This window comes from Cimex lectularius, unplaced genomic scaffold (genome assembly GCF_000648675.2).
Source record: "Cimex lectularius strain Harlan isolate CLEC.00 unplaced genomic scaffold, Clec_2.1 scaffold19, whole genome shotgun sequence".
Taxonomy (NCBI): domain Eukaryota; kingdom Metazoa; phylum Arthropoda; class Insecta; order Hemiptera; family Cimicidae; genus Cimex; species Cimex lectularius.
The window spans coordinates 832,423-847,635 of NW_019392664.1; the positions used below are offsets into that span (position 1 = coordinate 832,423).

A 15,213-nucleotide genomic window follows, 5' to 3' on the forward strand; every position below is an offset into this window, starting at 1 on the left:
CAGATAGAGGGGGGAAAACGATAACGCATGCGCCCCTCCACTCATAGGTAGCACCACCAACACCATCTCTATTCCACCTTCATCCTCATTCCTCGCCAAAAGTCTGAAAACCACCAACCGCCGACCACCGGGATACACATTTACAAAATACAAATACAAACCAACTCCATTAAATAGCCAGAGCTGTTTATTTACAAATACAATAATATTCAGAAACCTTACATTTTCATATGCCAAAAGCTTTTGATTCACTAAAAACAATATATTTTACAGAATTATTCCAATTTACAAAAAAATTAAACATAGACATATAAAATATAACAATATAAAATCAACAATAAGAAAAAGGAAAAAATTACTTAAGCGTTAAACAATATTAATCCATTTATATTTAGTGCCCTAATTGATCAAATTACTTCTTTCAATAATTATTCTTTTTATGTAAGGTTCAAAGGCTGGGTTCAAATCCCGATCATGACACTCACTTTTTTATCTTAACTAAGACCTTACATAAAAAGAATAATTCATTGAATTACACAATATGTAAAATAAGAAAATATCTTAAACAGGACTTGCCAAACTGTGGTCCGTGGACCCTAACTAGGAGGTCCGCAGTGAATTTAGAGAAAAAGTTTACAAAAATAAACGCAGAATGAATAAATAAAATTAAAAAACTAATAGCAATTAGTACTGAAAATGAAAGTTTTTTATTTTTATATTGCAGCAGCAGTGTGCTCTCCACAGACATCTATGAAACAAATGCCAGCCTCTTTTAAGAAAGTTTTAGATGGTCTGTGCAAATTATTGATTATATGAAGACACGGCCATTGAAGTTAAGACTTTTCACAATACTATGTGTCGATATGGGAAGCCTGTTTTATGTACAATGACAGGAAACTGATTTTTTTTTCATTTTCTCGATAAAAGAAAATTCTGCCTTTAATTTGTCTCATTGCTTTTATCAATAAATATTTGTTTATGCTATGTTTTAAATTGGGAATATCAATTAGATTTAAACACATTAAGCCTTAATCCAAAACAAGGATAAAGGATTTTTCAATGATTAATTTTTACGGAATTTAAAATGTTTATTCTGTCTCATTTGAATTCTGAAGCAATAAACTGTTTAGTTTTCATTTTTGTTTTCCCCCAATTTCAATTTTTAAATTTAAAAATGCCACTTAGTGCTGGGGATGTTGCACGTGGTGTGGCTCTTATTGATGATGGGCGTTCCATCAGGTATGCGGCTATTGCCATCGGAGTTCCTTACGAAACACCTGAGACGCCATTAGATGTTTTCGAGAAACTGGATCCTACCATAGAAGGCCCGGTTCTGGACGCCCTAGGGTAACAGAACCACAGGATGACTGTTATTTGACTTTGAGAATTTTGCAAAATTGGCACTTTACTGTTGTTCAAGCGATTCATCAGCTCCAGGAAGTTCGAGGTGTCCAAATTTTTGAAACACTGCTCAAAGAAGATTAAATCAGTATGGACTTTTCGTCATGTAAGAGGACCAGAATTGACCAGAACACACTGAGTTGCTCGACTCACATTTGCCCGAGAATACAGCCATTGGTCTTTGGACGATTGGTCTGCTGCACTTTTTACAGATGAGTGTAGATTTGCTCTATGATCTCCAGATGGGCATGGAAGAGTGTGGAGAACGCAAAATAAAAGAAAGGAAGCCTGCAATTTTTCCCAGAGCAAACTTTTTCAACATAGCTCAGTGATAATGTGGGAATTTCAATAGAGAGTTGCACAAAGTGGTTGTTGTGGGGGTCTTTGACAGCCACTCACTATGCGGATGAAATTTTAAAACATCATGCGTTACCTATCCTCAATGAAATCAGCGACAATCCTATTCTAATGCACGATAATGCCCATCCACATGTCGCTCGCATAGTACAAACATACCTTAAACAGTATAACATCAGGGTCTTAGCCTGGCCAGCCCATTCTCCATGCTTGAACCCCATCAAACATTTACGGGATAACCTCAAAAGACAAATAAGAGCACGTCCATCACTCCCTGATACCCTCCACGATCTTGAAAGGACTCCGTGAAGAATGAGCTAACCTCCAGCAAAGAGACATTTCCGGACTGGTAGAAAGTATGCCGAGGCGTCTTCGAGATGTAATTAAGGCAAGAGGAGGAAATAAACAATATTGAAGTGTAATTAAAAGTCTAAAACAAAATTAAAACAAATTTTATCTGTCCGTCTTTTTTTTTTTTTTTCATTTTTCTGAGCAATTTACTTTTTTTTACTTTTTTAGACAAAGACTCAATTATTGAACGATAACAAATATGAAACTTTGAGTAATATATAAAAATATATACAAATCAAGTTATATTACAAGTGGGTGAAATTTTGACAGGGCATGTCAGTGTATTAATAATCTGTATATTATTATTTCTTTACATTTAACATGTAACCAAACATCTAAAGATCATTAGGTCCTTACTTATGCATACACACCTCTACAACATACAATTTGGCATTGCTGAACAACTTACATTTGTAAATATTTAAATAGCTCAAGCTGTTTGGACTATCTAGCGATTTGATGTAGATATCAGGCATTATCAACTTAAAATAGTTCTCATATTAATTCTTAAGCTTGCTGCAACCGCTGGTATAAACCAAGTAGACAGTTACTTAGTTCTGATTTAGACCAGTAATGCTCCAAGTAAAGTGTTTCTACTTATCCACCAGTTTATAAGTTGTTTGGTTATTTCTGATCTTTTTGGTCTGCTTATGCTCACTGTTTTGGTCTGTGAAGTATTAAAAGTCGTCAACGATTTAAATCATTGTCGCCTATAACTGTTTAAACCAGGGTTTCACAAACTGTGGTCTGCGGACCCCTTGGGGAGTCCGAACTTTGAGAAAAAGTAAGAATTGCAAAAATAAACTGAGAATGAATAAATACAATTGAAAAACTAATAACAATGAGTACTGAAAACAAAAGTTTTTATTTTGCAGTAACAGCCACTGTGTTCTCTACAGACATTCCCACTAGCCAAACCCCATCATGCTCAATCTTCTCTGCTCTTTTACCACCAATTACTGCACTATTCTCCTAACAATTACACAGACTTGGAGATAAAATTGACAATACATAATTGATTTATTTAATGACTCTTTTGACGAGCTTAGAATTTTTTAAAACCCATTCTCTAGTTAATACTATTTATCTAATAAAATACCTATTATGAAATGTAAGTCATAGTGGAAAATAGAGAACTGCTGTGACTGAGTCATTAGGATGGTTAACTTAGGTTTGGATGCTAGCAGTTCTGTGTTCGAATCTTGCCATACCCCTTAGAATTTTATTTGAAATTAATTTGACAAAAATACTGAGGAGTGGTTCTGAAGTGAAGCTTGACTGATGAATTACCGAAATGAATTTGAGTCGTTGAACAAACCCGCGAGTGAAGATGGACCCAATGCCGGTTCAGCATGAGTTAACTAACTCGCAGACCAACTCCTAGCATCAACTCTATTCTGCTATTGGGTGTAATTTATATTATTACGAATAAATAAATATATATTATATTATATTCTATAAAATAAATGCAGGAAGTAGCCAAGATTTGAAATCCCGGGTTTTTTGCACTCCACCAACCAGATTGGTAGGGGGAGCACGACACGGGTGGGAAGGTCACCGCAAAACGACTGGTGGGGTATACCTACAGGCTACTACCCAGTTGTCAAATGTAGCATTCAGCAGGCAGCAGGTTACTTCATTGTAGTTCTACGAGTGGGGGGCCATTGTTTTTTTATCCCGAGATAATGCTATCTGAGAGAACGGCTCTTTGACCTACAGTCCGTTCATTAATTGAAATATGGTCGTCCAGAAAGCTGTCAAAACGTTGAATGCAGATCTTCTCAACGAGAGGAACCGGGGCACCTTCAATGTCGAAGAGCTCACCAACCTGATAGACGGTGGGGCCGAGAAGACCAAGGAAAGGAGAGAATTGGGTAAATTTCCAGCTTTCTAACGCGACTATTGTGACACTTGAATCTGTTGTGCATAGCTTATTAAAAAATAACTATCCATATAATAAATATCTCTACAAATTGATTGCACTTACAATGTCTTGCTACAAAGTTCCCCATCGAGATTATTTATCAGATTTTAGATCATTTAAAAAAAAAATCTTTTAAAAAGGCAATATTGATTAAATAATGATCGGGAAATTATTTTGAATACGAGAAATCGTCAGTATTTGGCGCTATGTTTGACGTTTCATCAAGTCTAAACAATTTCGAGGTCTTCCACGTCTCAAGAATCCCAAATTTTTAGCTTAATGGGTCTACGCTAGTCAAATCAATCAAAAACAAACAAATCTTTTTTTTAAATTGTATAAATGAGTTTTTAAAATGGCAAATAGGATTATTTTTAATCTATAAAGTAGGATCAGAAATAAAAATACCTTTAATGTTTGATAGTGTATGTTTTCAAATATTAGTCTTTCATAAAAAAAAATTAACAATTATCCTTTTGTACGTTTATCAGTTTTGATTTTTTTCACTGATTTAAATTATTCTTGTTTATTCTTGAATTTCTATTTAAAACTCGTCTGGAATAAATGACCGTCGAGATTTATCATCCTGGGATTTTAGCAAGAGATAAATATTCATTCTTCTTTCAAGGCATTTATTAAGAAATTTGCATTTACTCCTATTTTTAATCAAAGTAATGAAAATTAATGCAGTTGAAATAATTAAATTATTGTTCCTAAGATGATTCATTCTGTGAATTTTCGACGTTTTTGTACTTTGCTTTGTTCACGATCGCGTTAAGATTATTTAACGAGATTACAGAGCAGCATTTTAAGGAAATAATTACAATATTAATTGTTTACGGGAAGAGCAGGAGAAAAACGTTTTCGACTTTCTGCACGTCGTTATTATAACGACGCCGATTATTATATTTTCTCTCCCGTTTTCCCAGCTTTCGAACGTTGTTGTTGACCATGAGACTTTCTCATGGATTCGATTCTGTAATCAAAATTTCGGATTTGTCATGAAAACGATAAAAACAAGGCACACTCATGCAGGACGACAAATAATGGACAGGCATTGGAATATGTAAATGTTCAGTGTCCAGTTTTGGCTAATATTTGTTTCCTATTCGCTTACAAATACAGTAAACAAATTTGAACTTGCATTTTTGGAAATTTTTCTTTTTTTTTACTATTTTTATTCTCCCACTCTACTTGCTCAAATCAACTATGTGCATATATAATTTTACAGTATTTCTGTATGTAGTTGGCAATAAAAATATGGTAAAATCTATCAGTGTATCAATAATTAAAAAATTTCTAAAAACCAAATATTTTTCAAGTAAACTAGGCCATACATTTTTTTAAAGGAACAAATATTAAATTTTGTTTTAGCACTTCTAAGACCCCTAAATATACATTTTCGTTCTTTCACATAGACTGTTTGACGTTAAAATCCTTTTATCCATATTTGAGTTAAGGTCGTTTCAATCAGGTATTCTGAAAATGGCTTTTGAAAAATCGGAAAAAATTTACAAATTTAAATTCAACCAAAAATATATATTTCGGGGTCTCTAGAGATGCTAAAATGCAATTTCATATTAGTTTCATGGGGGGGGGGAAATCAAGACCTAGTTTACACATTTTTGGTTATTGATAACTTTTACTATAATTTTAATGCAATCTACATAAAAAAATGATGTAAAATGATATATGAGCATGGTTGATTTGAGCAAGAAAAAAGGTTGGTGGAACACAGATTTGGAACAAACATTTTTTGGTGATTCTATACCCCAAACTATGGCTCTATCCACCACCTCTTGTCGATAGGCCTTTAATTTTTTTTTTAAGTTGAATTTTTTTGTTTTTAATATTTTTATTTCGCCGTTCTTCTTGCGCAAATCAATTATGTGCATATATAATTTTACAGTATTTTTTATGTAGATTGCAATAAAAATATAGTAAAATCTACCAAAGTTTATCAATAACCAAAAAATCTCTAAAAACCAAATATTTTTCAGGTAAATTAGGCCATAACAATTTTTTTTTTTTCAAGAAACATGAAATTTCGTTTAAAGTTTTCAGACCCCTAAATATACATTTTTGTTCTTTCAAATAGTCTGTTTGACGTTAAAATCCTTTTAACCATTTTTTAGTTAAGGTCGTTTCAATCGGTATTCTGGCAATGACTTTAAAAATCGGCAAAAATTTACAAATTTAAATTCAAACAAAAATGTAGATTTAGGGGTCTGTAGAGATGCTAAAACAAAATTTCATGTCACGAAAAAAAAAAAAAAAAATCAATACCTAGTTTACACATTTTTTGGTTATTGATAAACTTTGATAATAATTTTATTGCAATCTACATTTAAAAAAATGCATGGTGATTAATGACCGTTAGTTGATGATTATTCAGAAATCGTGAGATGCGGTCTGGTGTGATGTAGGTTTCAGAAAAACATTTTCTTTATCGTGCCAACATTTCGTTCTTTATTGAGATCATCTTCAGAGGGCACTCTCTACACGCAAGAATGGCACAATTACACAGAAAACAAACACTTTGAGCCCTGAAGATGATCTCAATAAAGATCGAAACGTTGGCACGATAAAGAAAATGTTTTTCTAAAACCTACATCACACCAGACCACATCTCACAATTTCTGCATAATCATTAAAAAATGCTGTAAAATGATATCTGTACATAGTTGATTGAAGAAGAACAGCGAAAAAAGAATATTAAAAAATGGAAAATTTCAACTAAAAAATAAAAAAAAATTTTCTTGAAGGGCCTAACCACAAATGGTCGCGGATAGTGTCCAATATTTTGGTGTGTAGAATCACCATAAAATGTTTTTCACAAATCTGTGTTTCAACCTGGTAACCTTGTAAGACCAAAATTATCCTATTAAAGTCTTTTTTCTTTTATTTTTATAAAGTTTGTGCAGACATACGGAATGTTGGTTTTGATGAATGAAAACATGCTTGATAGTTTTTACTTGAAATGCAGTTTCGAGTTTTGAGGCTTCCTGTACAGAATATCTCAGGAAATTGTTGAAATGGATGGCTTAGAAAGGGTAGAATCATTTCTGTACCCGAGATATTTCAAAGAAGACTGTAAGGCCTCAAAAATGAATTTAATGTAAAACCTATGAAGTAATGTTTTCATTAATCAAAAACCCCAATGTCATATGAAAGAATATAATTACGGTCATTCGTAAAAGCTCAAGCGACAGATCGTTAATAATAAAACAAAGGCGAGATTTCTGAGATTTTGGATTGTCACAATTCCTTGCTTAAAAAAAAGCTATTGTTGAGCAATTTAATTCTGTTGCAATTTTCTAAACAGTCATTGACAAATTAAAATGCAGGTTTTAATATATAACAATAACTTTTAAAGTTTGAAACCGGGCCTATTAATCAAGTTTCTTGATGATATAGGACTCACCGATGTGCTTTAGGCAGAGCACAGGGGATACAATAGCTCTTAAAGGGCGCAGTATACCATACCCTGAAATATTACATCTAACTATCTAACTTTTAAAGTTCATCTTTTTTCTTAAGTGTGAGTGAGGTGTTCGTTTGTTTCTGTTTTGATTTTTATTGTTAACAAAATTTAATTTTTCACCCATTATAAATGATTACATCAAACATTTGATAAAAAAAGTTTTTTATTAGTTTGATTGGTATAAATTATATTCATATTCATATGTTCTTCTTTTAATTTTGATTTTTATTTATTTTTTTAAAAATTTTATTTATTTATTTATTATTATTTTTTTTTGAGGGAAGGGAGGGGTGTTGGTGGCCACAATGGTTAAAGGGTTGAAACGGCATTCATCACTGTAAGGTAAAGGTTCCGGGTTCAAATCCGGTGGCCCTGCTTTTGAATCCTACAAATGGGCTTTTTTTAAACACCAGTTGATATGACCTCTGCTGTTGCAGACCCCCATAAAAAATTGAATATCAAAAATAGTATGCGTATAAAATCATTTTATGTATTATCTCTGTCTTACACCTATTATTACTATGTAGATTATCTATGATACAAAGTCATTAAAAACGTTATTATCAAATTTGAAAATATATGATTAATTTGATATTTGTAATATTATTTTTTATTATCATAATATACATACATTACACATGCCTTTCTTGCTTTTTATCATGTCATTAGAATATTTATCTCTTTTTTCAGTTGAGTTTTTTGTGAAGGATCCTCTGCTTCACGATAAAGTACCTCCAGAATATCTGTCATACGTTGAAAGGTATGAAGAAGCTATACGGAAATCGTGCCTTATGGTCGGAAAGATCAATGAATGGATAGACCTCAAGAAGACTGGTAGCTCAGTAGAGCTATATCAGTAAGTTGGATAATCCTTTGAATTAAAAAAAAGAAATAAAGAATAGAGAGTGTACTTGTTAGCCTTGAATAAGTCAGCAGGTTTTTTTTTAAATTGGCCATTAAATGATGAAGGTCTTAGATATTTGGAGGCAAATGTTTAACGCAAAGCTTTTTCATGCATATAAATTAATTAAAGCCTCATTAGAATCTACACATGTGAACAAAAAGACAATGGATTAAAAATATAATTTGCAATCAATAAAGAAAGATTTTTATATTGCAACCATGCCTATTACAAACCACAACCTGCTGATTGTTTAATAAAACTATGTCTAATTATACTAATTTGTTTTGTAGTAGTTTATTAGCCTTTTTCTTGTACGATTTTTGAAAATTTAATTTCAGGGCTATCCTTGGTGGAATGTTAGGTTCTGCAATTTTAAAAGATGGAATGCCTTTTGCACTCCATTATGTTATGTTTATACCCGCTATTCTGGGCCAAGGAACATTAGAACAGCAGGCTTACTGGATCGGGCGAGCTTGGAACTGCCAAATAATGGGAACTTATGCCCAAGTAAATAGATAAATTGGGCATAAATATCGAGCAATATTTTTATTCTGTGGTCTGTTTAGACAGAGTTAGGACATGGGACATTCATCCGTGGTCTTGAGACGACTGCTCATTACGATCCGACTACTGAGGAATTTATTTTAAACAGTCCCACGCTTACATCTTACAAATGGTGGCCTGGTGGATGTAAGTGTCTTTTAACAATGTACATTATTATAATTATAATTTTAGCCTTATCTTGATTATTTAAATAAAAATACAAACAAATAGTTTGCATTACGTAGTCAATTAATATTACACCCATAACTTATTTTTGTTTTGTGACATGTAATTTTATCTTATCAGATTATGACTCTGCATTATTTTATATTCGATTATTTGTTTGCTAGTCCATTTATTATTGTCAATTCTGGTACTGATATCGAATTCACACAGGGTATGAAAGTTCAACTTTTCAAGTGGGAACTTTATTTTATGGGATGTTTCGGGCATTACCAAATCTGCAGCTGTTATTTAACTTTATAAAAACATTGGTTAATCATGGTGTAAATTAACACCTTGTACTGGCTTATTGAAAGTGGAACGTTACCAAGTTAGACAAGTTGTACTTTCATACCTAATGTATGAATAAATAGGGTGTCATATTTGCCCAATAAGTAGAATAAAAAAGAATAAATAAAAGTTCACGATGTAGAATTATTTTATAAACAACTATTTCCTACATCAATTTAATTAAAATATTTGATAAATGGTGTTTTAAGATTAAGAAATTAATGTTTTTTTACTGTGAAAAATAGTTTCAAAAGGATAATTTTTGTAATTATTGCCAATATGCCAATGGCTGTATCTAGGAGTGGAACAATGCACATACAAAGAATCTAGAGGCAAGATAAGCCTAAATGTCACTCATTAAAAACAATGAACAAACAAATAATAACAAACAACTTAATATAAAAATAATTTAAAATAGTTCATATTCATTTTTTCAGTAGGACAGACTTCAAACTATGCTATTGTTGTTGCCCAGCTTTATACAAAGGGTGAATGCCATGGAATTCACCCTTTTGTTGTCCAGCTAAGGGATGAAGAATCACATATGCCTCTGCCAGGTATTTTGATGAAAAAACTTTCACCGATATATAGATATTTCAACGTTTTATCGTTCTCAGGGATAGACATCGGCGAGATTGGGTGCAAAATGGGAATGAATGGTACTAATCAGGGTTATCTTGGCTTCAAAAAATTTCGTATCCCCAGGGACCAGATGTTGATGAAAAACTCTCAAGTTTTAAAGGTAAATCTTGACTGTTTTGAATATATGGTGCAAATCTATAAACGTTAACTTTTTCAGGATGGAACATATGTAAAATCGCCAAGCGATAAATTGACATATGGAACGATGATATTTGTCCGAGTAGCTTTAATTAAAGGGGTTTCATTGTCTTATTTATCTAAAGCTGTGACAATAGCTACAAGATACAGTGCAGTTAGAAGACAATCAGAATTGAGGCCTGGGTACAGTTAACTCTACTGACCTCAATTAATTATAGAAATTATTTAACCTATTAAATTTTTTTTAGAGAAGCGGAACCTTTGATTATGGAATACAAAACACAACAGTATAAATTATTCCCCAATATTGCATCTGCCTTCGGAATGTTGTTTTCAGCAAATTGGCTGTGGAGTATGTATCATAGTGTGACTTCAGAACTTGAACAAGGAGATTTGGAACGTCTCCCTGAAGTAAATATAATCTTATTTTAAATTTGTTTATTATTAGTATTAAAAATTATAAGTACAATAATAATTAATATTAAAAATGAATAATGTTTAGATGCATGCGATTGCTTGTTGTCTAAAAGCAGTCTCGACCTCAGATGCTGCAAGAGGAATAGAAGAATGCAGGAAAGCATGTGGAGGTCATGGATATATGACTTGTAGCAATTTACCGTTTTCGTACGGTATGGCGACTGCTGCAGAAACGTACGAAGGAGAAAACACCGTTCTGTACCTCCAAACTGCCAGGTGAAAATTTATTAGCAAATTGTTTAAATATAAGCTAATTTGAAATTGTTTAAGGTTTTTAATGAAGGCTTGGTACCAAGCAAGAACTGGGACGAAACTACCACTAACTACTGCTTATCTTACCCAAAACGAAAGCTTGACAAAATTTCCTTGGAGCAATACTATGTTAAATGTTATAGCTGCATACCGCCAAGTAGCTTATGGGTAAAAACTTTATAAAAAAAAAAAAGCACTATTCCAATAAATACTGTTTTATTACTAAAATATTCAATATTGTTTGTATTTTCAGACTAATTAAAGAAACAACAGGTAAAGTTGATAGGATGATTGCAACAGGAGTACAGCAAGAAGATGCCTGGAATAATTATTCTATCAGCCTTGTTCAATGCGCACAGGTACTGATTACTGGAACCAAAATCAATTCAATTATGTATATCTAGCGTAGATAATTTAAAATATATATGTCATGACAAGGCTATTTTTTAAGAAGAACAAGTTTTCAGGAAGAATAACTTGTTTTAATAGATTTATTGATCAGAAAAATGTGATTAATGTATTACTTTTTATTGTAATTGTAACTTTGTTTTGCATAAAGAACTTTTAGTAAATCCACACAGGGTTCAATAATTGTTTGGTTATTTCAAAACATAATGAAAGACATTTTTTTGTCTAACTATTTGCATAGGGGACTGCGGTAGCCGAGCGGTTAGCATGAGAGACTCTCACGCCGCGGTCGTGGGTTCGATTCCCACCGTTGCCTCTGGCCCTTTTTTCACGATAACCCCCTTAATTTGAACACACATATAAGAATTGTCACCATGGCTAATATGCATAGTTCATAACGAAGAAAAAAAAAAAAAAAAAAAAAAAAAAAAAACCTATTTGCGTAACTAATTAATATTTAATGAACAATTAGAATGAGGATGTAAAAGCCGAACCAACACATTTTGTGTCTTCTTTGGACGCTCAAGAATCCCCTCCAAAGAAAAGCTCAAGAAATGCAAAATAGTTAAGCCGGAGGGACTGTAGCTGCCATGGGAAGGAATGCATCTGGGGAGATTTGCAAAAGGTTTGGGCTACCAAAATGGTAGTAATTTTTCACTAGTAGTTAGTCAGTGGTTGACACGAGTACAGACCATTTGAGTTGAGTTGACTTGTCAGTGAGTTGACATTCGGCAGTTGGTCAAAAGTCAGTTACAGTTTAGAGGTTAGAGTTAGTCATTGGTCAGCGCCCAGTGATGAGCTAGAATTTGGATTTTGCATGCGGCAGTTGCTGGTTGCAGAACTGTAGACGATTGAGTTAGATCTTTTTTAGAGTTTTATGAAGTGTGTGAGCTTTGGAGGGGGTGTCAGGCTTCAGCTTAGCCACCTTTGTGGATTTTAAGCAGTTAATAAAAATTGTTTTGGAATGTGAACACGTGGATTACATTTTTATCGCCCAATTTGGAAGAAGTTGATTTGGAAGAAAGACAAATCCTAACAACTGTAGACTCACTATTTCTCTCTGAGACTCTGTCTCTCATCCCTCAATATATGGCATATATTATCTGAATTTTTTTCGATAAAACAGTAGTTTAATGTTTTTAAATTTTTAAATATTTCCAGTGATACTGAAACTTTAACATCTTTGATGCTAGCCTTAAATAAATTTTGTTTTGTACTCTTTACCCACATTATAAATTTTAACAATTTTTTAAAATATAAATTTCAGGCACATTGTAGGTTGTTCATGATTGAAAAATTTTTCGCGTCAGTTAAAGAAGCAAACGTAAGCCCTCATTTGAGAACTGTTCTTATGCAACTGTGTGAGCTCTATGGAGTCTACTTTCTCCTTAACAACCTTGGCTTTTTCCTTATGGTAAAAATATTTCAAAATAATATACCATTCGATTAAAAATAATCAAATATATATTTTCAGTATTCTTCCGTGAGGATTGGTGACATCTCCTCTATACAAGATTGGCAGGACTCTTTATTGGCTGTGTTACGCCCAAACGCGGTTTCTATTGTAGATAGTTTTGATATCTGTGATGAAATATTATCATCGCCGTTAGGAGCATATGACGGCAATGTTTATGAGCGGTTATTTGAAGAGGCTAATAAAAGTCCTCTAAATGCGAAACCGGTCAATTCTTCTTTTGAGAAATATTTGAAACCTTTCTTAAAATCCAACTTATAACCAAATGTTTACACTCGGGCCCATTATTTTAATTTTATTTTTAATTTATTACGTTTTAAATGTTATAGACATTAACATATTTTATATAGTTCTGTACATATGTACCTAGTTTAAAGTGGTGTGTTTTTAATTGGTTGCATTTTTGTGAAAACCTTGTATTTTTATTATTTATCACATTCCATCAACATTTGTCAGAGTAATTACTCATAGCTTTTGTAATTGTGATCCTTTTATAAAAATTTTAAAGAAAAATGATATATTTTTATACACAGTGAGTTGTGGCTTCTTCCACTTGAAGCTTAGTTTTAAAAACTTATCAAATGTGATTGATACATTTTTTAACTGTTATGCAAATAAACATATATTGAAATTTCTTCCTATTGTTTGATAATTACCTACCATCCTGGTCTGCTTATCCTCGCCGATATATATATTGAAATGTTTGTATTGTTTTTGTTTTTCATCGTTATTATTTATTTTGTGGTTGTTTTTTATTTATTTTGAAGTATGTTTATGTTATTCATTCAACCTGCTTTGTCATAATATCGTCCATGAGAGCATAACTTCCAACTACATATTGGATATTCAAGCAATATTGCTATGTTACAATATTATGATGATTAATATTGGATTTTTCAGTCAAATTAATAATTTTTTCAACCAATTTAATAATCGTCTCAATCAATTTAATAATAGTTTCATTCAATGTAATAATCTCCTAAACTAATTTAATAATCGTCCTTTTTGGGATTTTATAGTTGGGGAGTAAATAAATACGAGCTAGAAGTTGCAAACACCTTTACTTAAATTAAAAAAAGTTTTTATTAAATTATTTAATCCAAATATTGGAAAAATGATAATCGGTAACAGCTTATTATTTTGGGATTTTTTTACGTGAGCTGTGTACAAAACTTGATGGGCTTACATTAAGTAACGCATTTCTCGTTTTGGACAATGCCTGGATCCATAAAACTGCTAAGTTAAAGAGGTTGTGGAGTTATTTTCTCATATGATTATTTTTCTGCTGCCCTACTCGCCAACTCTAAATCCTGCAGAATATGCATTCCCCTAGATTGACAGCTGTGAGGACCCTGTTAGCTGAAGCCAAAGGACCATACAACTTAAGTGAAATATTAAGCTGCAGCATCAATTCAATTTCTGAACTGAATGCACCAATTTTGCAAATGGATGTCCTTTTGAAGCTGCTGCAAAACTGCCACTCCATTAATTGTTGTTAAAATTATCATTTTTTCAATATTTTATTTTTTGATTAAATAATTTTTTTTTTTTTTAAATTTAAATAAAGGTTTTCACAACTACTTGCTTCTATTTATTTTTTCCCTGACTATAAAATCCTTAAAGGGATGGTTATTAAAATTAATTTTTTGATAGGTCCATCCTAATTTTGTAGAGCTCCCTAATAAGTTGATGGGTAGGAAATAAATTGTCTTTTCCTACCCATCAACTTATTATTAAATTAATTGAGGTGATTATTAAATAGAACAAAACAATTATTAAATTGAATGAAACGGTTATTAAATTTGTTGAGACAATCATTAAATTGAATGAGACAATTATTAAATGGGTTGAAAAAATATTAATTTGACTATTATTTGGAGATCGTGAGATGTGACGTAGGTTTAGAAAAACATTTTCTTTATTGTGCCAATGTTTCGATCTATGTTTGAATATTGGTTAATTTTGAAATTAATTCATTTTAGAAAACCAAAAAGGAAGTAAGAAAACCTTAAAAAGAAATGAAAAAGATGGCATTAATAAAGAAAAAGAAAAATAATTGTTTAAACATTCATAAATTCCCACCAAAGAGTTTTACTTTCTTGCGCTATTTTTATAATATTTTTGACAGATGTCTTGTAAGTGTGTACCAATGATTTAAATTATTATATATTATTATTTGGAGATCGTGAGATGCGGTCTGGTAGGATGTAGGTTTCAGAAAAACATTTTCTTTATCATGCCAACATTTTGATTTATGTGTTTGAATATTAGTTAATTGTGAAATTAATTCATTTTAGAAAACCAAAAAGGAAGTAAGAAAACCTTAAAAAGAAATGAAAAAGATGGCA

The 15,213-nt window shown here is 32.0% G+C and overlaps 1 protein-coding gene across 1 annotated transcript; it reads left to right on the forward strand.

Annotated features, from left to right (window-relative positions):
- The first annotated feature begins 3,704 nt into the window (after window positions 1–3,704).
- LOC106662321 (probable peroxisomal acyl-coenzyme A oxidase 1) lies at window positions 3,705–13,500 on the forward strand. Its single transcript, XM_014386344.2, has 13 exons — window positions 3,705–3,983; window positions 8,205–8,370; window positions 8,757–8,925; window positions 8,985–9,108; window positions 9,912–10,031; window positions 10,092–10,216; window positions 10,274–10,437; window positions 10,503–10,665; window positions 10,757–10,947; window positions 11,002–11,151; window positions 11,237–11,342; window positions 12,659–12,805; window positions 12,866–13,500. Exons 1-13 carry the CDS (start codon window positions 3,848–3,850, stop codon window positions 13,124–13,126), a joined length of 2,022 nt encoding a protein of 673 aa, XP_014241830.1. The 5' UTR covers window positions 3,705–3,847; the 3' UTR covers window positions 13,127–13,500.
- The last annotated feature ends 1,713 nt before the right edge of the window (window positions 13,501–15,213 follow it).

Coding starts and splice junctions, on each gene's coding strand:
- LOC106662321 (XM_014386344.2), top strand. CDS start 3,848: ATGGTCGTCCAGAAAGCTGTCAAAACGTTGAATGCAGATCTTCTCAAC. Junction 3,984..8,204: donor CAAGGAAAGGAGAGAATTGG/GTAAATTTCCAG, acceptor CTCTTTTTTCAG/TTGAGTTTTTTGTGAAGGAT. Junction 12,806..12,865: donor ACCTTGGCTTTTTCCTTATG/GTAAAAATATTT, acceptor ATATATTTTCAG/TATTCTTCCGTGAGGATTGG.